Source organism: Hippocampus guttulatus, chromosome 14 (assembly GCF_054856545.1).
Source record: "Hippocampus guttulatus isolate MCC_2025c chromosome 14, RoL_Hgut_1.0, whole genome shotgun sequence".
In the NCBI taxonomy this organism is placed as follows: Eukaryota; Metazoa; Chordata; class Actinopteri; order Syngnathiformes; family Syngnathidae; genus Hippocampus; species Hippocampus guttulatus.
The window spans coordinates 6,056,815-6,083,174 of record NC_141274.1 but is presented as its reverse complement, the minus strand read 5'-3'; the positions used below and the strand labels follow the sequence as shown (position 1 = coordinate 6,083,174).

The 26,360-nt window shown below is 45.5% G+C and overlaps 1 protein-coding gene across 2 annotated transcripts in view; it reads right to left on the bottom strand.

Annotated features, from left to right (window-relative positions):
- Positions 1-1,551: 1,551 nt before the first annotated feature.
- Positions 1,552-26,360, bottom strand: part of adcy8 (adenylate cyclase 8 (brain)) — a 36,237-nt gene continuing 11,428 nt past the window's right edge. Inside the window, exons 2-18 of one of the 2 annotated variants that reach the window (XM_086129634.1) lie at positions 21,208-21,357; positions 19,793-19,923; positions 18,247-18,358; positions 18,039-18,166; positions 17,587-17,745; positions 16,556-16,826; positions 11,711-11,908; positions 9,342-9,442; positions 8,319-8,520; positions 8,152-8,241; positions 7,802-7,974; positions 6,660-6,738; positions 5,608-5,766; positions 4,402-4,548; positions 4,128-4,220; positions 3,916-4,030; positions 1,552-2,904 (exon numbers count right to left, since the gene is read on the bottom strand). In XM_086129634.1, the coding sequence (XP_085985760.1) occupies positions 2,408-2,904; positions 3,916-4,030; positions 4,128-4,220; positions 4,402-4,548; positions 5,608-5,766; positions 6,660-6,738; positions 7,802-7,974; positions 8,152-8,241; positions 8,319-8,520; positions 9,342-9,442; positions 11,711-11,908; positions 16,556-16,826; positions 17,587-17,745; positions 18,039-18,166; positions 18,247-18,358; positions 19,793-19,923; positions 21,208-21,357 (2,805 nt within the window). In that variant the 3' untranslated portion in view covers positions 1,552-2,407. The remainder of the gene's footprint in view (positions 2,905-3,915; positions 4,031-4,127; positions 4,221-4,401; positions 4,549-5,607; positions 5,767-6,659; positions 6,739-7,801; positions 7,975-8,151; positions 8,242-8,318; positions 8,521-9,341; positions 9,443-11,710; positions 11,909-16,555; positions 16,827-17,586; positions 17,746-18,038; positions 18,167-18,246; positions 18,359-19,792; positions 19,924-21,207; positions 21,358-26,360) is intronic. The other variant, XM_086129635.1, reaches the window with a different exon arrangement.

Below are 26,360 nucleotides of genomic sequence, written 5' to 3'. Positions count from 1 at the left end.
GTTCACTTACCATTCACCACACTGTCATATTTGTATTGTTTAAATCATAGGTGTCAAACTCAGGTCCTGGAGGGCCGCTGTCGTGCATGTTTTCCAAGTCTCCCTGTTGCAACACACCTGATTCAAATGAACAGGTTCAATGTCAGGCTTGCGCAGAGGTTGCTGATGATCTGATCATTTGAATCAGGTGTGTTGCAACAGGGAGACTTGGAAAACATGCAGGACAGCGGCCCTCCAGGATCTGAGTTGGACACCCCTGGTTTAAATGAAATCCTTGCTTTTAGCATTTGGTGGCTAACTACACGGGCAGAGGCCGAAACGTCTGAGTAGCGCCACCTGCTGGCCGCTTCTCACATACGCAGGCAGTGGGAAAAGTAGCGGTTGCCATGGCGACCGCCCCTCTTCATCAGAGACGTCCATGACACCGTCTTACAAACACTCGATGGAACGCTTCATCTCACGCGCAAACAGAAGCCGTCGTATGTCACATTAAACACGCACCGACACGCTCACAAGGCGCCTTGATAACGGTCGTCATGGCAACTGTCTTCCCTTTAATGTAAGGGCTGTGTTGGGAACCAACCCGAGTCGCTTGGCCGTTTTCTTATCATTCAATTGCGATTTGTAGAGATGGGACCTGGATGGTTCCTGAAACTCCGCGAAAAATCTCTCCTATCGATTGTGGCTGGGGACCAGTCCAGCGTTTGTCCATTTGTGCGCGGTGAACCTGTGACCATGCATTGTGTAAATTGTTTGTGGACACACACTGGTGTTAAGAGTGGCAGCCCTGGGGGGCAGCTGCTACTGGGCACATGATTTGAGGTTGTTCATGGGTGTCGACTTCCATAATTACTGCGAAAAATCCTGAGCAAAATTTCAAAATTGTCATGTCGCCCCTGTCATTTTTTTGTCTTCTTCTTCTCAGTTGTGGTGGTCTGGCAGAAAAAAAATGACGTCCATCCACTCATTGGTGTAAAGTCTGGGACGCATGTTTCATTCTTGAGTGTCACATGACATCGGCGTGATGAAGCCACAATTAATTAATTTATTTATTTGCGGATCTCAGTTTGATTCTTAATCTGGCACGTCGTCTTCTGTAGCATCACCAGGAAGTTAGTTATGGTCGAATACTGCCCTCTAGTGGTTGCTCGCACACACCGCAGACTCTCATGTCGCCATGGAAACGTCAGGATACCGAAAGCCTAAAGTGACGGACTCGAATCACATTACTGGATTCCAGTCACGTGTTCACAACGTGAGAATATTTGCGCGAACGGGTAAAATTTCACAATTAACTCATTCAGTACCAGCCAATTCTAGACCAAGTCTGAAAAGACGTTTAAAAACGTCTTTGGGAGTGAATGAGTTAACCTTCTCTCGTCATCTTTGATCACCAAACCTTTGCCCTGTCCTGTTTTCTTTCCTTTTTTCCTTCCTCAATCCTTTCCCTCCAGACTCCTTCCTTCCTCCATCTTTCCTTCTGGTCTTCCTTTATTTCTTTCCATCAAGGTAAGAAACCCAACAGCGTTCTGTACAGAAGACAACAGAATGTACAGTTATAAAAAAATTAAACATTTTAATTGAGCGCTCGCATATAAAAGAAATAGAAAAAAGAAAGTTGAATGGCGGCGAGGGAAGAAGAGGCAAAGTCTGCAGAGGTTAACGGTCACATAAAAAGAGGAAGTGACAAACCACAGGAGCGCTGTCGGGACGCTCCGGGAAAAAAAAAACACAGTTGGACACACAGCAAGCAGGTCCCGTCCCTCGCGTTGTACTGACAACATTCGTGAGGGTCCGGTGGGTCCATTGGGTCCAGTTCTGGGTTCCCCCTCGGGTTGCATAATTACGGGAATTTTCAAACTTGTAAACTTTCCATGGGAATTGATGGGAATAAACCATAAACTAATTCAACAATCACGGCCCCATTCGCTCCTAAGCACAATTTACTGTTGTTGTTGTCTTCAATGACGTTAACATGCTAACGTGACTTTGGAATCTACAAGGACATGGCTACTTCGGCAAACATGCTAAATACACGCAGAAGGGCCAAAGGTCGTCTTCGAACCTTCACCTTTCTGGCCATATGCAAAAAAATAGGCAGGAGCCTGAATTGGAACCTCCAGCTTTCTTGTTATACCCAAAACAATGTGAAAAAGATTTCACTCGTTATGTTTTTTTTTTGTTTTTTTTTGTCTTAACGGCAAACATGCTAACTACACATAGGCAGGCCGGAGGCGGGATCCAAACGTGACCACAAACTGTGAGGCAGATATTGTACCCGACTTGTCCACCGCGCTGCCCGAATATGCTACGCTTTCTCTCAATTCCCAGGGAAAGTTTCCAGTTCAGAACATTGCCCATCTTATCCTCCATTGACAAGTTTTTGCGCAGGGTCCCCGCCCCTGTCTCAGGACGCGTCGGTCTTGTCGGGGGTGTCGGCGTGGTGAGCGGCGCCCCCGTCGTTGGCCAGCAGCGTCCTGCGGTTGTAGTGGTGATGGTGATGCGCTTTCATGATGGCCGAGTTGTTGTTGTCGTTGAGGATCTGCTTCTGCTTTTGCCGGTTGAGCGACTGGACCAGTCCCAGCACCACGGCTGCCAGCGAGTACTGACCGGTCATCTTGCGCGGCTGCATGATGAGCGGGTTGGGCAGGACGCGACCCGACAGGAAGTGCGTGCGGATTTTGCCTTCCTGCTCGCTGATGCCTTTGACGTAGATTTCGCCGCGGTATTCCAGGGCGAAGCCGCGTTCCCTGAGGACGGCCGAGGTCTCCTCGGGAACTTGGATCTTGCCGCTCACGCCCGTGCTGTCCATGCGGCTCGCCAGGTTCACTGTCTTGCCCCAGATGTCGTACTGCGGCTTCTTGGCGCCGATTACGCCCGCCACCACCGAGCCCTGGGCCATGCCTGGCCGCCGTGCACAAGGCGGAGGAAGAAAAGTCAAGTGGGAGGGAGAACAGACACGCAGTGAGACAATTAACCCTTTCGTGCACACTGTAACCTGATAACGTGGTAAGCTGTCCACTATAGTAACCGCGGCCGCTGAAAGGGTTAAACATCAAATTCCGCGAACATGCAGAAGCAGATATGATACAATAGTGGAAAAAAATATTTTGCTCTTTATTCCGTGTGATGGTCCCTACCTAAGTGTTGCCGAGCTCTAATGCATCACTTGTTGCTATAGTTGGTGTAGGAGGAGGCGGCAGACTAACTAGCAAACGATACAAAAGCGCGTCTGTTTTTAACCTCCATGGCAGAGGCTCCGTCGAACCTCTGAGACCGATTCACCGAACCCCTGGGGTTCGATCGAACCCAGGTTAAGAACTACTGATCTAAACTATGTGGAAAAATGTTTCTTATTTAGCCCCCTATGTAATAACCCACATTGGATTTGGACTCTTTAAAAAAAAATTGCATGTTATTCACATGATTTTACAGTTGCGTGTCATGTAGTAAACTCTATGTCAAGAAATGTGACCAAAGGAACATCGAGGCGGGGGGTGTATGGTGAGGCAATGTGTGGTGTGACACGCAATGAACCATTTACTGAGACGGTCAGAGACATGTGGTGGCAAACGTAGTGAGACACGTGTAAAAAATGTGTCGCGAAACGCATTCAGAAACACGAGAGGAGTTGTGAGACACTGTGAGAAATGTAGCAAAACGTGCAGTGTGGCAAGTCGTGAGAAATGGTGAGCAATGCATTCGAAAGAGAAACAAACTGGACTCATCCAGTGAAATATGGCAGAGAGGCAGAGAGAAACGTGTCGCGTGCCATGGGCTGAAAGACGGCAGAGACCCGTAGGATAGCGAGCGAGTAGTCAAATAAACCAAGCCCAAATGTGTTGGAAAGCGAGACGCGTCAGACGCATGCAGTGAGATGGACACGCGGCGTGGCGTGCAGGGGGCAGCGTGTACCTATTCGGAGTTCAAAGTTGTTGAAGGAGTGCTTGTTGATTTCTCGGATGCTTTCGTTCAGAGCGATGGCGAAGTCGGCTAGCGCGCACAAGTGACCCCATTTGTCTTCGCACTGCTGTCGACGCAAAAGCGCAACACGGGTCAGCCAATTACATTCACCGGGGATGACATCATCGGCACCCGCCCGCTCGCCCGCATGACGTGACGCTCACCTGCTTCTCGGGAGACAAGCCCGACACGGCCATGTATGTGCTGCCGATGGTTTTGATCTTCTCGATGTCCTGGAAGCGTTCCTCTCCCAGTAACTGCGCGTGTACACACACACACACACACACACACACACACACACACACACACACACACACAAAAACAATGTCAACACACCAAAGATCAACACACAGACATAACAACACACACACACACACACACACACACACACACACACACGCACACACACACAAGCGAAGACAAAGTGGCAGGGGGGACCTCATCAAAGTCAGCGATGATCTCGTTGAGCAGTCGCAGACACTCAACTCCCTGGTTGTTCATCTCCGTCTGCGAGTAGAAGTCGGCGAATCCCGGAATGGACGCGAACATCACGCCCACCGATTCGTATGACTGCGAGTACAGCTCCTGCGCACGTGCAAGCAACACCAGCAGACAAATGCGGCCCGTTACAACCTGGTCAAGGTGCGCCTACGGACTCCGGTTAGCAGGGGGCAGTGTTGCCAAGCTCAACACTTGCCAGCCTCCGTGGACAGATCTAAACGCAGTCACAAGACGCATGATATTGGCAGACAACTACTCTGTTGTTGGAATCTAGGTCATGACATTGGCAGGTGACCAGTCCGGGGCCTACACCCCTCTTGTCCAAAGTCAGCTGGGATAGACCCAAGTTGTGTGAAAGGTGACGCATCAGGGGGTAACAACACAGACACATGCATGAAGAAAAAAATCCGCAGTCATTTGACCTTTGACTAGGCTGGATGGTGTGGAGTCCACCAGGGTTCCGTCCTCAGTCCTCTACCGTTGTCATGAGCGAGCATGTAAAAATGAGCTGCGTGGGTGAACTTGACACACGTCCGTTTGTTTGGCAGGGGCGTCTTTCTGGAGAGTTCACGTCTTTGTTTTGAAAGTGAAGGCGAGACCAATTATGAATGCGCTCAGACCTTTGCGCTCCCAAGAAGAACGTGTGACTAACGAAAGGCAACATCATGAAAGAGGCCAATGGCAAAATGGCACTTTCACGTTACTTGCCGTTGGCCAGTCACAAGTCACCACACTGACTGACTGACTACTTCGCTAGAACTCAGCTGATGACACCACCTGAAAAGCTACAAACCGCAGTTTGCACTTTGGACTATCTTTGCACAATGGACACAAGCTCTTTCTTTCTTTCTGTCTTTCTTCACAGTTTGTTTATCGGTAAAAATTATGACTGATTACTACAAGATTGACAGGTCACTAGTTAATGTCAGGATGCATATAGACGTACGTCGGACTGGTCGCTAGCCAGGCACAGAGCATATCATGAGAAGCACTTTTCACCAGTCAATGCCCAACTACATTTTGGCCAAGGAATGGACTGATTGGCAGTGTGAATGGGTGAACAAGCGTGCAAATTGGAGGGGAATGTGAATTTAGGTAAGGGGGTGGGGCAGTTGATCAGTTTGTGAGCGAGCGGTGGCCGACCTCGTTGTCACGATCCTTCTCCAGGAAATGTCGGGCCACGTGGCTGGGCAGGATGTTCCTCAGCATGTTCTCATTGTGTTCTCGCAGCTCCTTCATCTCGTTGATTTCCTCTTTGGCCTGCACGCGCCACAGGAAGTCCAATCGCGCCGTATACTCCAGCTGCAATGTAAACATAGGCCACGCCATTCAACACGCTAGTTGAAATTGATGCTTTTTGCCATTTTTTTAGGCAGGGGGTGAGGGGTGGTTGGAAGCGCATCTTGATGCGCATGGCTCCCGCTAACAACACGGCAGCCGACATCATCACCACTAGTTGCTAATTGTAGAGCCAAACAGTTTCAAAGCGCGAGATCAATCAAAGTGGCACCGAAGCCTTTGAGGAGATCCTGCGATTGGTCTCTTGTGTCAAACAAATGCCGGGGGAGCAACTTAGTGAATTGCAAATTAAATGGAACAAATTCATCACGAGGACGAAAACACCGCCACACGCTCGAGAGCGCTACGCTGATGAATCCTGCGACAAATTACCTGCCTCATCATTTTCGCTCCTTTTAATTGATGAAAACATTGACAAAACAATAGAATGGTCGCCAGTCAATGTCAGGGCACACCTAAATAAACAATGCACACGTCGCCAATCAATTTCCCATAGACTGAAAAAAAAAAGCCGCGTTGAAGTGACTGAAATTTATTTCATAAAGCCATCGCACAAAATAAAAGGCACAAATACGTGCCTATGCAGTGGTCTACTTAGAAAATAGTATCTGGATCCAGATGATTTTATTTCCTGCAATCTATCGACAAAATAAAAGTGAATCAATTCAACAAACCGTTTTATTGTTTTTGGTGTACAGACCATGAATGGTCTGGTCCGTGGGGTGCAAAAGTAGGTAGATCATCGGAGCACATTGGTGAAATTAGATTAATTGTGGCATATTATATGATGAATTGTTTTTTTTTTTTTTTTGGATGAGTGCAAGTTAGTAAATATTGTACGTGCTTTCACTTTTTTTATAACTGTATACCAACTATATAAATAAAAAACTGCTAACCTGCTGTCCGTGGTAGAAGACAGCAAGGAGGAACATGGCCATGAGGAGCAGCGAAGTCTCCTTGGTGCCCAGGAAGTTTCTAAAAGCATCACAATCATCATCATCATCATCATCGTCAACATCGCAGTCGTTTTCGAACAAAATGTGGTGAAACTTCTCAGGAGCGGGTCAGGCAGAGCGTTGCCATGGAAACTGGAGCAGCATTGACCGGTTGTCAAGGTAAAGGTCAGCTAACGCGCGGGCAACAGCCTGCAAAATCAAACCGGCCACAACAAGAAAGGGAAATAGGGAGCGGAGCGCTTGATACTGAGCAGGCTATCCACATCTGAAACATGCAATTCCAGGTGCCTCAGTCAATTTCATTCTTTTTTTTTTCTTTTGAGGGGGGTGGGCACTTCCCTGCTTGAAAGTTTGATCTGCACTGCAAGAAACATGCGGAAAAAGAAACAAAAATTTGTTTTGGATAGTGTCATTGTCATTTCCTTTTTCTGAACTAACAAGAGAAAAAAAATCCATTCAAACAAGAAATTAAATTTTTGTGGAACCTTTTCAATCAAAATCAGTAATCAGATTGAAAAAAGCAAAACTGGAAATCAGATTTTTGTGAAAAAAAAACAAAAATTGGAAATAGCATTTTTGTGAAAAAAGTGAGAAAACAAAACAAAACAAAAAAATCAATTACAATCTGACCCGTTATTCTTTAGAAAATAATCATTAAAACTGGAAATCAAACTTTAGTTTGTCCAGTAAAACTTTTTTGTGGAAGAACAAAACTAAAGTCAGAAAATTAATTTGTGGAGAAAATATTAAAATTGGGATTTGACTGTGAACACAAACAAATAAAAATTGGATTACGGTTGTTTGTGAGATAAAAATCTGAAATCAAAAATTTTAAACCCCCCAAAATATAAAAATTGTAAATAAGACATTAGTGATTAAAAAAACAGATTGCGGATTATTATGAAAAAAATTGGAGGGAAAAAACTCCCAAACTGACATTAAAATTAGACATTACATTTTTTTAATAAAAAAAAAAAAAATCTGAAATGGAATTTGTGTGGAGCCCCCCTCCCCCCACTTTGTAAAGCCAAATGGCCCAGCCCCGGTCCACGTGCCGATTGGCTGACTGCGTGTGCGCTCACTCTGCGTTTCTGTGGGCGATGTCATAACGCACGAAGAGCGCCGCATAGAAGGCTTCGGTGAGCAGCGAGTAGACGGCCACCATCAGCAGCAGCACGGCCAACTTGAGAAGCGAGTTGAGACGCAGGAAGACGGCGCACGTCACCATGGCCAGCACGCCCGTGAACACAAAGTACTGCCCACAGACACACAAAGAGTGTGAAACAAAGTGACTGAGTCATGGCATGATGGCATTTTGGCATACTTAAACGATGGCATGAGGATCTCATTGTTCTATGGCATAATGAGTCATGTAGTGACAAAATGATGGAATCGAGCGAGGATGGCATAGTGTGAGGGCGTGCGTGCGTACCTCTGGGTAATAGCAGATGTCAGCGACGGCTTCGGAGCGGCGGAGGGTGTCGTTCCTGGAGGCGGCCGACTCGTGCAAGTCGCACCACAGCTGCCGCACGGCGGGCGGATAAACATCAGCTTTGAGCGGAAGGGCGCCAGGCGGGCGGCACGCGCGTGGCCACTCACCATGTTGATCATGGCCGCCAGGAAGTTGATGAGGATGGAGAGGAAGATGACCACGTTACGCGCGGTGTACGTCTCGTTGATCCAGCAGCAGGCTTGGCGCAAGACCAGCGGCATACACTTGTAGTCCTCGGCCGTGGTCGCCAGGACCAGACAGGAGTGCAGCAGGATCAGGACCGACAACTGCGCCACCATCGGCACCATCCTGCGCGACACATCGAAGCCAAATAGTCAGTCAACTGGTGGCCACCTCACATATGGCCATTCAACTAGCTGGCAAGTTTTTTGAGAGAGTAAAGTGACGGACTCGGTTTGATTTAGTGAGTAAAGCGGTTGCAAGATTTGAGTTAGTGAGTAAACTAAGTGATCCAGACAGTTATGAGTAAACTATTTGACTGGGTTTGATAGAAGTAGAATAAGTGCTAGCTAGGTTCGATAGAGTAAATTACTGTAGGTTTAATATACTGAGTAAATTAACTGACTAGGTTTTATTTAGCAGACAAGCTGCTAGTTTTGGTATACTGTAGTCTGTGAATTACAGTAGCTAACTAGGTTTCACATAGAGAGTAAACTTGCAGTTAGTAAGTAAACTAGCATCTATTATTTGAGGATTTATATAGTGAGTGAGTTTCATATAGTCAGTGAACTATCTTAGCCGGTTCGATACGGTCAGCTAGGTAGCATACAGTGAGTAAACTAGCAGCTAGGTTTGCTATCGTGAATACTTGCTCGGATACACAGTATAGCAAGTAAAGCAATAATTGGTTTTCTATTGTGAGTAAACTAACTTTCTAGAAGCAGCTGCAGTCGGCTTTATATAGTAAGTAAACAAGTAATGTAGTTGGCCAGGTTTCATTTTGTGGGTAAACTAGTAGCTAATTTTCCGATCTGTAAACGAGCTGATTAAGTTTGCAGAGCTCAGACAATGTTGGCCACTACAATGAAGTTATTCAACGAGTGATAGTATTGTGTCAACGACAACCACCTGTGTATTTCTTTTTTGTCAATGTGGATGTAGTGCTTCACCTAGTAGAGGGCAGCAGACTTTGTATGGTGGTGATGAAGAGGAGCACGATGAAGGCGCAAACCAGGTTGGACTTGAAAACTTCATCCCTCATTTGCGAGTACTGGAGCAAGAAAGGAAAAAGGGAGAGAGTGCAGACGGTGAGGGTGAAACGGGAAACGCCACCTCGCCCGCTACAACAACAGCTCAAACACGCTAGGTTAGCACATTAGCATACCACACTAAGCGGCACAAGAATTAAGACAGAGAGAGAGAGAGAAAGACGGGAGCGGCAGGCGGGGTTGTCAGGCTAGCTGCTAACTGCTGACTGTCAGCCACTAGCTGATAACCACTAGCTGTTGGCCGCTAATGCACATGAATAGGCCCTAAATTAAACCTGAGCAAGGAATTTTTAGTCATTGATAAACAAGGATGTAAGAAATAAGTTATTGAATAGTCGCAGCTCTGTTTGATATGCGAGTAAGTTAGTAGCTTGGTTTTATATCATGAGTAAAATAGCTAGATAGGCATGTCTTAGTGAATTAACTAGTAAGTAAGTTTTGAAATAGTGAGTAACCTAGGAGCTATGTTTGATATCGGTTTTAACTGCTGGGTTAGTTAGTTCGTTAGTCAATAAACAAACTTTGTGTCATGCACGAATGAGCAGCTAGTTTTGATATCGTGAATAAACTAGTTGACTGGGCTTTATATAGTGAGTAAACTAGATGGTTAAATGGTGTTGTGGGTCAAAGTGACCCATGTTGAAATTGAATGTTTTAAAATGTGGGATGCCCTTTTTTAAATGTTTAATTGTTTTTTTTTTTGTAACATTGACAGAATATAATCTCATAATGCTGATTAAAAATGCAGAAAGTCTCATTGAGCCAGAAACATTTTTACTGGACTAATTATTCAAAAATCACATATGCAACTTTACATGTTGTGTATGTATTTAGTCTTTTTATTTTTTTTGTTTGTTTTTACCTTGTCCTGGAATGAGCGAGTGAGTATTTTTTTGGAGCGTAAAGGGTCAAAGTGCGCGAGAGCCCGCCGGCCGCCCTGACTCATGCCGCCTTTCTCCGAGGCTGCTGGAAAATTAGCAAGAAGTCGCTTGACATTTGCTCACACCTTTGGCAAAAGGAATCAAAACTAAAACGGAACAACAAGGAGGCCAACAGCATATCACTGCACACTGAACACACACACACACGAAAAAAGTAAAGTCAATGTAAAGGAGGGGGCGGGACATGAGGTGCAGACGTGCATTGCATTCAGAAAACAAATTGAAAAGAAGTTCAATGTCATCGTTTACTCAACCTAAACTTTACTGTTGACTCCAGTGATGATGTCATCTCATTTCCTAACGTTTCTTGACTTGCCAACAAAAGGAAGCCAGTGATGCTTATGCCACATGATGTTTACGTTCATTTATTGAAGCAAATGCATGCACTGTTCCTAAGGGAAATCAGGAAAATGTCTATTTTGGAATGAATGCACTCTCGTCAGACCTTTTTTTTTTTTTTGCTCATGAGTAAACTGAAGGTGGCGCTGTCTTCTTGCAGGTTGGGATGTAAATGATGATGATGATGATGAATTGTATTCGTGCTTGTGTAGGGAGCTGTTTTAAAAATACAAAATAAACAGTAAAACTTCACATAAACGAAATATAACAAATATGAAACTACAAAACAAATATGTATATAGATATGTATGTCTATACATACATATCTATATATTTTAAATGCAAATCCTGTTTAATATCACAGTACTTTGCAAATAATAGTCAATCAATGAGCTGTCACATTTGTCATCCTGCTGTAATTTAAGACTAGTTTTCATTTTCTGCAAATGCCCTAATGCCAATATTTATCGTTGGACTTCGGGAGTTGACAGGAGGGTAGAGAAAAAAAACAAGTGTTCCATTTTCTAAATAAATAAATCAAACAACAGCATAATCAGAGAGCTTGATCATTTTGCATACACGTACATTATATATTAGAGCTTTAGGACCCTCCCCACACTAGGGGCTGTTGAATATTTTTAGAATTGATTATTTAACAGACCAATCCACATTTGACTATTTCAGTAAATGCGTCAACATTGATTTCCCATAATATGTATACAAAACATGTATATGAGGTGCAGTTTTTAAATTTATCCATATGGAGCTGCCATCCTCACATTCTGGACTGTAGCATCTGTGATTTTCAATGCATGTGTGGCACTAAAAGGTGGGGCCTGACCTTTGGCCTTTAGTTTACTCATGATGGACTTGTGGTGTTTGGCTTCTTTCGTAAGGAGGAAGGAAAAAAAATAAAAGAAAGAAAAAAACAAATGAAGAGAAAAAAATAAAAACAAATAAGAAGAAGCAGCATCTCCAAGGCCCAGCTACCTTGTGTTCCAGGCCGGAGTCTTTAAACATCAGCGAGAACGGTTTGATATGCTCTCTCCTCAACTTATCGCCACTCCGTAAGTCGATGGCGCTCTCTATTCGCTTGTTAATTTCCTCAGGACCGGAGTGGACATGCAAAGCTTGTGCGAGATGGTTTGGAAGAAGATTTATCGAATTTCTCGTTAGGGCGGCCAGAGTCTAGGGGGGAAAGCACATGCACATATAATGAAACGGATGCTGCTACAGCCCTCCTTCTTACCTCTTACACACGAAAAAAGAAGAACAAGAGACAAACCAGAGAAGGAGGACAAGCAAAATGCAACCTTTCTACTCGCAGCCTGCCGACGTCGTGTTATTGCTCACGCAGGCACGCATAATTACACACACGCACACACTGACAGACGCACAAGTGGAAGTGGACAAACACGGCGCAAAGAAAAACAGCAATGAAAATAATGACCAGGAAAATAGCCAAAGCAATCAAAAGAAACAACAGTGGTGCCTTGAGATGCAAGTTTCATTTATTCTGTGACAACACCCAGAACTCAAATCATCTTTCCTTGTTTAAATGAATGGAAGTGCCATTAATCTGTTCCAAAAAAAAACCCTGAGCGTGGATGGTTGTTCGTCTATGTGGGCCCTGCGATTGGCTGACAACCAGTTCAGGGTGTACCCCGTCTACTGCCTGAAGACAGCTGGGATAGGCTTCAACACGCCCCGCGGCCCTTGTAAGCGGATCAGAAAATGGATGGATGGATGGATACGTTATTATTTTAATGAGGAAAAAAAATGGCACTCCGTAAATATAATACTTCATAGAAACACACAGCAATGAAAAACATCTTGTCGTACTGCATCAATTTGTTTGGTTTGGGGTCAATGACCCTCTAATGGGGGGAGGGGAGGATATGGAGTGGAATAAAGAAAAGTAAACCCACAGCAGAGATGGGTCATTCTGACCTGGTTGCGTAACTGTAGGAAAACAGTCAGTGAGCTTTCAACAATGCCATGGACGTCCTGGAATTGGGTGTAGTAAGGGGGCCTTACTTCAGTCTTGGGTGTTAGATGTAGGAACTGATCATTACCAAAACTGCTTGCTGTTATTTAGTGATCGTTGGACCTTATTGTATGAGGAGTTCGACAGTAGCTCGCAAGCTAGCAGGAGGCTATTGCCTCTCGTCATGGTGTGGGAAGTCCTGCGATGACCTATTGGGAAATGCCGCAGCCACTGGAGGTTAAGACGATTTATTTGGCAACTCAGACACATAAAGGTGAGATTCTTTTTGGTTGCGGTGCTGTGCTGCGGTTTGTTTTGTTTTCAGTTGCCCATTTGCGGAGCTGCGGTGTTGTCCATCAATGTGTTGACATTCAAGGTGGAAGTCTCAGCTCATTTACTCTTTCTTTCCTCCGCATTAGCATTGAGCGCGGCGTCATTAAGCTAACCTTCACCGAGACCTTCAACTGGTCACGCATGACCAACGATGCGTGTGTGTGCATGCGCGTTTGTCTCTCACCTTGTTCCACACAAAGGTGGCATTGTTTTCATCTCAGCCAGACAACTGCACTTGTTGTCTTTGGTCTTGTTCATAGAATGTTAACACGTCTTCTTAATCCAATCATGCTGATGTGAAGAGAAGATTAGGATTTTTTTTTTTTTTTTGTCAAACGGAAATCTCGGTCACGTGAAAATAAATGTGCAAGTTTGATCCAGCACAGAGATGATTGTCATTAACAACCCGCTACCAATGAATATTATTTGTCAGCTGTGGGCCTGCGAAGCCCCTTGAGACTCATTTGTGATTAAGGTCGATACAAATAAATTGGACTTGACTTGACTTAACCCTGTTAAATTTAGATGATTAAAAAATATCACTGGGTAAAATGAGGCCATAAAATTGTGAATAATGCCACCATTCTCTCCGCTCTGAGATTAAGCCATTCGGAAAAAAACCCTACTTTGTATAATGGCGTTTCCATTAATTTCGACAGCGAAAGGTGATTTGAGATGTGAGTGTGATTTCAGAGCCCTCACTACAGTATTTGCACAGCAGTATGTACAGCATAGTAATATGTACAGCAAGGTTGCAGCAGTTCTACAGCAGTAAAAGTTCAAGTTGGGAATGAAACCGAGCCGCCTTTTGGCAGGATAAGGGTCTTGACGCCACTTTTGAGGCCAAAGCACAGCAATACAAATGAGACAGCGCGAGCGGTCGCCGGCAGGCGCGCGGTTGAGCGTGAAAGAGGCAACGACAGAGATGCTCAGACGCAGACGTAATACGCGGGGCCAGACGGTCCAACTGTGCCTTTAATGAACTGTCAGCTTAATTTGCGCATGAGGAGGACGCCGAGTTGAGGACAAGCGGCGACACCCTCTCCTGCTCTGCGCTTAAGTCAGAAAAGCTATGTGCTTTTCTGGTCGTTTAGATTCTCCTGTCCAATTCAGTCTGTCATTTACGTGCCCTCTTGCTGGCTGGAGCAGCCCCAAATTGTGGGCGCTCCCTGTCAAATCTGTTCGTCCGTGAAGTCATCTTAGGCCGGGGACACACACAAATCATTTGTGCGTGTGTGTGTGTGTGTGTGTGTTTGAGAGAGAGGGAGAGTAGCATAACAAGGCTCAAAATAGTTTGGTTTTCTTTGGGAAGCAATTTTGCAAATCAAGGAGCATCTTTCAAATTTTGTGGGGCAAGTGTTTTATGAGGAACGCTAGGTAGCTAGCATCCGGGGCAAAATTTTATTCGACAATTATACGATAACAATATAACAAATAACAATTGGTTTTCTTGCTTTCTTTCTTTGTTTTTTTTTTCCAAATCAATACGTTTTTTTGTACTTTTGTACTTTTTATACAATGTAGCTGCTATCTCGTCTTAGCTGTGTGTGTTTAATGTACAGCATGTTTGCATGTTTGCACTGAGGATAGAGAGGAAGAAATTTCATCTATGCTGCATGTCATACATAAAGCATATTTGACAATAAAGATGACCTTGACCTTGACCTTTTGCCTGCTATTTTGCTGTTCAAAGTCGGATGTTCTCCGCTTTAATGTGGTTCCAGCCAGATGTCTGTGAAAAGTGGACTCGTATCACCCAAGCACTTAATTTCTGTGTTAACGCGCTAGCCATCTCAGTCTTAAGTCACCTTAGCGTTTAGCATGCCTTCTTCGTCTTTTCTCGTCATCCCTTTGAGATAGTATGGGTGTTCACACGGCACACATTTGCTCCGGCGCTGCACCGATGTATTTTGTTGCGATATATTTTGCACCGCAGCAAATTGTGTGGAGCGTTCACACGTACAAAGCCGCTGAGCGTGTCTGCACCGGCACAGCGTCGGTGCAGCCCCACTTGCGTTCACACGTGCAAATTTACACCGGTGCTGCTTCGCTAACGAGCATTTGCTCTGGAGCAAATTTTTAAACCACCTCCCTGAGGTGGATCAAATTTGGTCCGGTGTAAGCTGTTTTCTGGGGCTACGCCGGAGCTAATTTGCACGTGTGAACGCTCTACTGGGGCAGCACCGACGCTGTGCCGGCGTAGCACCGGACCAAATCTTGCCGTGTGAACACCCCTTATGTTACGTCTCAGAAATGTAGCTTATTCGCGACAGGCGATGATTACTGACTTAGGAGTGACTCCGCGATGGGTCTAGACGTATTAGTAGCCAGCCGAAGCTCGTTCCTAGCTAACTGCTGCGGCAGAGCGATGCCAAGCTAGCTGCTGCGACGTACGCAACACAGAGCTTCCCTCAACCTCTGACTCACCATGGTAGGTAATGTGCCCCCAGCAAAGTTTCTTTTCTCTGCGGTTCTTCTTCATCTACTTTCTTTTGGTGATTGTTTTGGCGGTTGATTCTCAGTTTTATTTAATGTATTTTGCTGAGGGGCAACATGCTAATTTTGCCTCGCAAAATCTGATGCAAAACCGCTTAAATCGTGCCTTGGGTCGGGAGAGGAGTGGAGTCGAGAGAGAGAGAGAGAGAGAGAGAGAGAGAGAGAGAAAGTAGTAGAGTAGGGAGAGTAATCGAGTAAGTAGAGTAAGAGAGGATAGGGAGAGTACAGAGAGGTGAGAGAGTGGGTAGCGCAGGAAGACAAGCTAGAGTAGAGAGAGGTTGTGGAGGGAGCGGCGCCAAAGCGTCTACATGAAAGACGCCTCAGAACTCCTGCGAGGATCCTTTCATATGCACGCACAGCCGTTGGCCGCTATTGTGCGTGGACTTTTTCAAGAAATACAAATGCAGGACATCAAATGGCACCCACGCGCCTGTGAAGGAGCCGCACTGGCTCATCGGCTGGCAGGTTAGCCACAGGTCACGGGGCTCAACGCTCCCGATTTCAACGAAATATGGTTCTGCTTCATTGCGAGCCAAAAATGTTGCTCACGCCTGCCAAGACGACATCGAAGCTCGGCATCATCGTGTGACACAAGACTGACTTTGGGAACTTCTTGAACACAGACGTCAATGCAAATGTTTCGTATAGTACGTATGCTATGTTAAGCTATGTTCCAGTATTTATGCTTTATTTGAACTATTCTACGTTTAAAAGTAAACGTCATGTGTTTGTAGTATGTGTATGTACGTGCAGTATGTTGTTTCAAAAAAAAAAAGACAGACAAGAATGACAGGTGCATACAGCGCACATCAGGCGTCGCCGTGATGACAAGAAGCTTACCTCGCCATGGTGGCAAAAACACAAACGAGGATGCACGAGCACAATCGTACTCACACTTGTTACCACAGCAACAGCATCCTTCCAGCACAGGTGAGACTAAAAGAAAGCATGCCAACAATCCCCGGTGGCGAGCTCCGGCGCCCCCCGGAGGCGGCGGGCGGGCCTACGGCTGCACTCACATTCTGTTTGCCCACAATGTTGTCAAAGGGCAGCTCAGGGCTCCAGGACGCCTCGTTGAATGTGGCGGCGCTGGCGCGGCGGTCGGCGGCGCTGGCCGCTTCCTTCATGATGTCCTCGGGGAGGGACAGCAAGCTGTCGTCAGGCTGCTTTATGAGGTAGGTCTCGATGTTGTGTCGGCGCAGGAAGTCATTGCGGTCCTTGCCGTGGCCTGCCTCCACTTCGTAGTCGCCGTTCAGACAGTCCAGGGCCGCTTTGGAGATGTGGATGCGCCTGCGGGGTGATGGCGGGGAGGGGAGACGGACACGCGGTCAGGATGGACAGATGTCACCTTGACATACGAGTCACCCGATCTACGAGCTATTTAACATACGAGCAGTCGATCGGCTGATTTTGTTTTGTTTCTTTTTTTGCTTTGACAAGAGCACAACTTTGATACATGAGCGCTGCATGGTGGCAGCGAATTCAATTCAGCTCACTAGATGGCAAGCAGCTGTTTGGCAATTAGTAATTATTCTAAAAAAAAACCCAACTGAGAGGCTTCATGCAGTTTATTGCCACTCCCAGCTACAATTTACTATCAAACCAAACAGAAAGCAGATGAAAGAGACACATGTAATGAAAGAACCACATAGCCTCCGCTAGCGTCATGCTTTATCTCAAGAATGAGATACCCCATAAGCATACGGGCTCACAATTAGTATTTATGTGGCGCTGTGGTTACTCTTTAAGCAATAATATGTAAACACAAATGGTGTAGCGACACATAGACATAGATAACATAACAATCCTGGCAGGTGTAGATTCTTTATCCTCCATAATGAATGACGAGTATTCCCGCACAGCGAAGCTTTTTGGGACTTTGCGGTTGAAATAAAAAAAAAAATCTGCGTTTTGTTCCTGCGAATTTTGACTTGCAAACTGTCATGCGAAACTGCTTATTTCAAGTGCTGGAAATACATTGAGGAAGTGAGGCATCATGAGTATGTGAAGAAACTGATGGATGTGTAGCGAGGGCTTGGTGCGTCCTCACCCCGGTATGCCTCCAGACTCGAGCTTGTTGGCGATGTCGACATCCCACGACCAGACGTCAAACTGCCACTTCCTGAGGCCCAGCACGCCGCACAGCACCGAGCCCGAGTGGATCCCGATGCGCATGTCGATATCGTGTTTGGTGCGCGAGCGCACATATCTAACAACACACAATGCAAAACCAAAGTTCACTCCTGATATTCATTGTCTTCTTTTGCAAGAAAACCTGAGCAGAACATTTTGGTATTGACAAACACCCCGGACTGGTCGCCAGCCAATCGCAAGCCAATTTGTTTGACTCTGTGCCTTTGTTTTCGTCATGTCCTTATATGGACAACAAGCATGCATTTCCATGTGCAAATGTAGGTCTGTGATTTGCAAACACTTCTGGAATTTGCCATGAGGCTTCCACTCAACCCTTGGAGCGCTTGGCATCAGAGTTTGAGCGGTCACCTGATGGTTTTGATCATGCTCAGTCCCATCTCCACGCAGCAGTGGGCGTGGTCCTGCCGTGGCTCGGGAAGGCCCGACACACAGTAATAACAATCTCCCAGGATCTTGATGCGCAGGCAGTGATGCTCCTGTAAAGCACAGCGGGACCGCTTGAGCCTTCCCCGCAGGTAGTGCACACGCCACGCACACAATCGGACGCCGTACTCACATGTGCCAGGCGGTCGAAGCGTGCGAAAAGCTCGTTCAACATCCGCACGAGCTCCTGAGCCGACAGTGTCGTGGAAAGATTTGTGAAGCCTTTGACGTCTGCGAAAAGAATGCTGGATAAAACACGGAAACGTCATTTTGGGGGTTCAACTGGGAGGACAATCTTGACTTTTCACATCAAGTCTAAAGGACGATACAAGCGGCGCCCCGCTCGTACCGTGCATCCTACAGCAGAGCGCGACGGCAATTTTCTCGTGACGTTCGTTTAAGGGCCTATCTCACTGGCCTGGAAATTAATTGGAGACCTGATGGCGACGTTAGTCTCCGCGACATCTCCTGGAGAATAATCAGGGAGTCGCAATGGATTTTAACCTTTAATTATTTTTTTTCCTGAAACTTTTTGGAGACTTTTTCAAGTGTCCACCAGGTCTGCGGGATATCAGTTCTGTTCGCAAATAGGGAGATGACTCCACGAGTTCTCCGTGGCATTTCCAAGACTTGCGAGTGTGGAGACATTAAATTTCAGACATCTCTGCTACTTCTTTGTGACGTCTACCAAACACTTGTTGGGCTAGACCACCGTGACTTCTCAGGTCTTCAGCAGGTCTCTGAGACATCGCTGAGACAAATTATTTCCACGAGCCAATCATTTAGTGCTAAAACGTATAAATATGGCTTGGGTGAGTTCTTTTAAATGAAAAAAATATTACTAAAGGCCTTCGCGCACTTCCTCAGTCAGTCAGGCTGTGGGAATGATTTCAGGATGATGAATCACCACCAGATGACAGGAGTGGCTTCGATCAGATCTTGGCCGCACATAGTGTGGGGGGGGGGGGGGGGGGCGGCGGGTGTGATACGGCAATCCCACGGTAATCCTATATCGTGAGGTGACGTGCGCAAGCAGTGCGGTGTTGAGAACATGGAGAAATACCGGCAGTTAACTCCACAACGGAGCTTTTTCAAATAAAAAAAGATGAAGACCCATCGTCATCCTTGACGAACACGCACACACACTCACATTTATGCATCGTTCATGCATCAGTGAAGTGTTTATCTTGCAATAAGCTGTTATTTTACAATCAAAGTGACCTTTGCCTTTGTGATTTGAGGTATCACAAAGGCAAAAAAAAAAGTTTTTGACTGCTGTTTACTAATAATGGTAAGAGCTATAGATGGATGGATGGCCTTCAAAAATGAGTCAAAATGGTCAAAAATGGCTGGCGCTGGCTCTCGCAATTTGAGAAAAACGGCTGGCATTGAATAAGTAAAGTAGACCGAGAAGACATTGTGGAAACATTGTCGCACAACAACGATTCACCCACAAGCCCACGTGATCGAGCCCGCACTGGCCTGGCATAATAATCAAAGACACTTTCACTTGTGTAAAGGAGACCATTTCGCCTGGAGGTCACCGCGACACCGCCACGACAGCTCGGCAACATCTCTGCGGCAACTTCCCGGCGACTTGGACTCTGCGAGTCATCTTCCTGCTGAGATCAGATGTCTCTGCCAGCGAGATAGGCCCTTTAGCACTCACTGAGTCTGACCTGACATTCTCATAGCGGTGGATGTAGATCCGATGGAACTGATGTTGGAGGTGCTCGTCCTCCACGTTGGTCATGTCGTTAATCATTTCCAGAACCACGAAGCGAGGTAGGACGGACAGAACCAGACGCTCCTGGGAACGCGACGGAAGCATTGCAGCTTTTATTCAGGGGACAACTTCTCAGACACAAAATATTTGCTGCATATTGATAAGTTGGGACGGGTCCAACTAACGGGAATTTTCTCTCAAAAATGAACAGCTGCAAAAGTTCACCAAAGTCCAGTTTATGGCCATACTGGACCTGACCTGGATTTGAACTCTTAAGGTCCAGTTTAAGATGATCCTGGATCTGGATCAAAAATTTGAAGGGACAGTTTAAAATAACATTGGATCTGGATTTGACTGGAGCTGACGTTTCAGTCCACTTTGCAACCACATGGCATCTGGATTTGTGCAATTCAGTCCAGTTTAGGCTCGAGGTGGATCTGAACTATTCGGTGAAATGTACAAGCAAATTTTATCTGAATCTGGTCCATCTTATTGCCTTGCTATATCTAAATCTGTCATTTTAAATTCAGTTTACATCCACAGTAGAGTTCGATCAGACCCGTTGGGTCCAGTTTATGAACATAATGAAACTAGATCTGAACCGTTTAAAACAAAACTGAGTGTAGATCAGAATTTTTAAATCCGGACTATGAATTATTTTCATGAAACTGGATCGAGATCCGAGCTCTTATGTTTACAATTCAAAAGAACGTTGCATTTGGATCTTCAATTGATTTTGGAGATATTAATAAAGCCAATGAAAGACAAACTTTGCAGACTGACAGACTGACTTTCATCTCCTCTTTCCACATGGCCCAAATGCTAGACAGCGATTGGCTCTTAACAGAGCCCCTCTTTCCATTTCAGCCATGGCTGAGCTTCACACGCCCCGAGGCTTCCAGGAAACAAGATGCTAGAAAAGCTTTCTACGCCTCACCCACAGTCCACTCCACTGCGTAAACAAATGCCACTCACTCAATGTGAGTGTGCTTGTGTGTGTGAGAGACAGATAGAGAGAGAGAGAGCGAGAGCATTTGTGTGTCTGTGTGACAACAGATCGATGCAACGTCCATGTTTGTCTCCCGTCAGCGGGCTCATTAGTAGCAGAGCCGCAAACATTGTGCGCTGTCAACACAAATCCATCAAACACTATCCAGGTCAAACTTTTCGGCATGTCGCATCACATCAGACAGACTACGCGCACCACGCCTTATACATATATAGCAAGCGATGCCACCGAGGAACTAATTTGCTTCGTGAAAATCATTTCGGCAGGACGCCTCACAAAGTTGGCCACCTGAGGCGTCAGGCGTCTCCGCCGGAAATTGAAGCTGACGCTCTGAGGAGGAGATGCGGCGGGGATCTGACCTGTCTCTGGTTCTCTGTCTCCAGACGAAGTCTGGCTTCGATGCAACGTCGCGTTTCCAAGAAGGCTTGACGCTGGGCGCGGTCCGACAGGTAGCTGATGAAGATACCGGCCGTGTTCATGCACATGAACAGAACCGTCTGGGCCGCCACCTGCAACACATCAGTAACAAGCTAGCTTAGTATGGTTAGCGTCACTGAAAATTAGGATAGTTTAGGATAGATTGATTGTATAGTGAACTACCGCACGTTAGGTGTCACGGTCGGCTGTCAGATCAAACCAAACCAGAACTCTTGGAAGCCGCAAAGACACATTCCGTACTTTGTGCAGGCTTTCCAATGCAATCCATCCTGCAGACGTGACAAAGCCAACGCGGTTTGTCGCCCCTGATCATCAAAAGCCAGTCCTCAGTCTTGTCGTTTTATCTTTAGTTTTTTTGGGGGGAAACCAGCTGATGTTTTCCTGCTGATTACCAAAGAATGATAAAGGCTAGAAACAATCTTTTTTAATTTTTTTTTTTTTCGTGGAGGGTGCGGCGTGTGTGTGAAAAAAAAAAAAGATTCTACTAGTGCATTATATTGTGACAGAACCGCAAATTTTGTAGGTCTTGAAATATCATTCAAAATGGTCTAAAACAGCTGGCAATATAGCGAACGACTGCCACGCAAGGAGTTCATGTGGTTCATGAATTGTTTTTTTTAACCGTTTATTTTACTTTGCGCTTGACTTAGCTTTTGATTTGGTTCTTGACATTAATCCTTACAGTGGACGGCTTATCAGGTTATCATTATTGGTGCGTTAAAGGGTCAATCTTGACGTGGTTCTTGACGAGAAGCGTCAAAACATCACAGCGCCGCTGCTAATTTGGACTCTGTCATCATGTCTCCAAGACAGAACACTTGATCCGACACCAGACCTGAGTTTGTCTTTTCCGCTGAATGTTTACTTTTACTTCTCATTGCCGAAGACCATTTAAAGCCTTCAGGTTGTTTGTACAACTCGTTGGATGCGATGGCCAGCAGGTCAAATGACACAGAACCTTCATCTCTTCATTGTCGGAGGGCAGAGATGATTTAACACAGTGCAAACAGCCACTGTAACAAACACAAACACACACTCCCGAGGGTAATTAGCATGGAGGACAAGTGTGGGCAGGTATTAGATTTTATGTCAAAGGTCATCCAGGACGCTCATGCTGGCCCACAAGAGGCGTCTGGCTGTTACATACACACCACCTGCCACCCGACTGACTTGCGGAAAAAAAAAAATCCTCGTTTAACCATGTGATGAGTGTCATTATGGTAAAAAGTCAAGGTCAAGTCATAAAGCGGAGAAGAAAGTTTTCGCATCGGAAAACTAAGTCGACCACAAAAATAGGTTAAAACTAAATTTTTGCTTCGATACTTCGCTGGCGCCATGTTAGGCAACCCACACAGACTTTTCCAGTCGACACGAAATTCCAACGTGCTGCAGTCATACGATTCCTGACTTTTTCACAGTAATTAGCACCCTCTATTGGTAACAAGTTGATAGTGCAGACAAGAAATGCGCTTTTCCCTTCAGTGGGTCGCCACAGCAATGACATGTTGGCACAGTTTTTACACCGCATGCCGTTCCTGATGCAAGCAGCCGATTGAAATCCTTACGATGACCCGATCGTGAAATAGCGTACTTTATAGCATGACCACATTCCAAAATTGGGACGCGCACGGCACAACGGTGGAAGTTTTCCGAGACAGATTTCGCAGTGAAAGGCTTCACCTGTTTGGAGCTTTTTTCTTCCTCCAAGATACACGAGCACTTTTACAGCCATTCAGACAGTCACACAATGACTCATGTTATATACATCCTGACTGTTGAAAAGTCACTCAGTGACTCATAAACTGTAATCTATAAATAGCTCAGAAAGTCAGGCAAGTGATTCATGTCATATACACGACTATTAAAAGTTTTGGGGTCACTTGGAAAACTCTGATTGCATTTTCATCACCCGGGACTTCAGAATGATGGATCTGCACATTCCCATCATCTTTCGTGTAAAATGCAAAATATTTCATTATAATAATAATGCATTCATTTTTTTTTTTTTTAATGGTTGATTTTGGAAGACTGCCTGCACCTTACATGTTTGTTGTGTGGTAGTATTATGCATAATACTACCACCCCCCCCCCCCCCTGTTTACTCTAGTCCTCCGAAGAGGACATATAATGAATGTATCAGCGTTTTCTGGAGATTTTGGGGGGAATTTGTTTATTTAAAAAAATAAAATAAGAAGTTGGTTTTGCGGAACCCCCGAGATAGCCTTAGCCACCACATGCCCCGCCCCCCAAGGATAAATTCTACCTCCGCCATTCTTAATGTGACGTCGTAACAGGTGGCGAGCGGTCGGTGAGCGGTTGGCGGTGGGCGAAATCGAGTATTTCTTTCCCGCTCGCATGCTGTGTGGGAGTCTGAGAGAATGGCCCTGACGCTTCATCGAGCGCACACACACACACAGAACGCGTGCACGCGCGCATACATACGTGCGCACGCCCATTACGGCGTGCCACTCTGTGTTATTGCCAATCTCTCCCAGGACGCCAGCAGTGATTCAATTTCTTGGCTGTGGCCCTAAAGGTCCAGGTCCCCAAGGATAGAGAGACGCAAATTAAAAAAGCACACAAGCTGCAACGTTTTGTTTTGGAAGATGGCAAACACCACCCAGGTGGATGTTTTTAATGAGGACTCATTACGAGTGGGAACATGTTGCATGGAAAACAAGTTAACAATGGACAGGCCGAGTGCACGTCTGTCACACACGCACGCACACACACACACACACACACACACACACACACACACACACACACACACACACACACACACACACACACACACACCACACAGACTCGTACATTTTACGCTTTTCAAGTCAATTTTATTTACAGTGAATCTTCATTGATTGCGCTGTTCAAGGTTATTTCATAGCTATAATTTTCGGCCGTTTTTCTTTCATATTAGCATTAAGCTAGCCAACGCTGGTTTGATGAAATGATCTTGTTGGTTTGAAGATTTTGGTTTTTCAATATATTACTGTGTTGCATGGATGCTAATTCTGTTAGCTTGTTTTGAGAGTTTTGTATTACATGTTAGCATTAAGCTAGCTGACTTGTTAGGCAAATTGACAGGTTTGATTGAACATTTTGGTTTTTAAATATAGAATGTTTGCATCTGTTATGTACCGTATGAGTTTTACAGTAAGACCGGGTGCTAAGGAATAATTAAAATGTGTCATTTAATAATAATAATAGTTATTTTGATATGATCATAACTTTGCTGCTGTGAATTGGGAATTTCTCCATTGCGAGACTAATAAAGGTTTTCTTATCTTTCTTATCTTTTCCACCTATCATGGTGTGTCTGGAACATATCCCACCCACCTGTAGGAAAAAAGTAATTTTTTTTTTTAGTTCCAATCTTGAACTTCTAAATTAAATCCTTCCTAAGCCACTTATTTGTTATGGGACTGTTGCAAAATGAGTCTGAGATGATACGAACATATTTTGGGATCATCATCATTATGTCGTGAGTTATTTCCACGGAATTTCCAGCATTCACATCAGGGTCTGTTCACTAACCAACTCACTATATTTTCCTTCCTCCTGTATATTTTCATCAAACAAGATCAGGATCATCCGGGCTGACCCGGACCACATCACTATGGCAACAACACGAACCGACACGACTCCTCAGACATTAGTGCCACTGACACGCAGCCAAGCAACAATCCTCGTGTCATCCACAATCGTCTTCAAAGTGGGACACTTTGAAAGCTAAAGCCCGCAGATCATGACTCAGGCTCACGTGAGCCCATGCAAAAGATGCTAAGCGTTTGTTTTGGAGCCGCGGGGGGTGTGGGGGGTGGGGGGATTCACTCGTCGCTGAGCGCAGGAGATAAACCGCTGCCGCTTCGGGAGGGAAAAGAATGCAAATGCACAAGAACTATATATATACATACACACACACACATAGGGAGTTTTTTATAGTTGACTACAGAGGAGTGAATAATAATAATAAACACAGAGTGTCCAGGATGGATCAAAACTACAGAGATTTTTTTTTTCACATAGTGCAGGGCTCTACACTAACTTTTACATTGGTATGATTGTGGCGACCAGTTTTGGTGGCACCCATTTTTGGGGCAGTACACCGCATTTGCTGAAGTATAGTCTTCTCAATTGGCACGGATATTTTTCGGCAGGTGACGGCCGCGATTATTCCCGGTTGAATTTTGGTTCCAGCACATCCATGATTATTATTATCCCAACAGCACCAGAGAATGTTATGTCATGTAATGCGTGACTTAATGGCGAGGGAGAGCTATTCCCAGCACAGTAAAGGCGATGTGATGCAATCTAGCATCTCTTCCTCTTCTTCTTCTTTTGACAAGTTTTTACATGTGAGGCTTTGAGCGGCTTAGCTGGGCAAACACGGCCTGCTTGGACCGACTGATGTGCGTTGTTGACCTTTGTCCGGCTTAGGCGCTAAACCAAACCGCATTCATCATCGCACATCGGAAAGATGGCTGCCGGCGAGGCTTTGATCGAAGACGAACACGATTTACACTTTCAAGCAAGTCAAATTACAAACGTCAAGTGATCTTTTACGAGATTTATGGGATTTAATTTAACCTTTATTTGATAAGTGCCAAAATATAAGATGAAGAATTTATCACAATTTGCGATAAGTAATTATCCATTCCATCCCAACCATATTTGGTTATTCTCTTTTGACAGCAGACATTTTCATGTTTGCCTCGGTGTGTTAACGTGCCAAGAGCAGCTGGCAGAGTGACACCTCCCGCTGGCAGCACCCGTCTTTGCAGTGGCAACGCTGCAAAGACGGGGCGTGGCCGGACGTTTGGCACGCCGGCCCAGATTTGCCTTCCGACGGGCTAAGATGTGAGGAAACACGTGGAAACGGCCGCCACACACACACACACACGAGTGATGAGGGAGGATTATTTTTTTTCCCAATCATTCAGATGGACCCCCCCCCCCCCCATGGCATTGTGAACTAGCGGGCAGAACGACTGCCTCACAGATCTGCGGTTGAAGTTGGACAGCATTTTTTTGCGGGGGGTGGGGGGGGGCTTGTGTGTTTTTTCCTGCAACA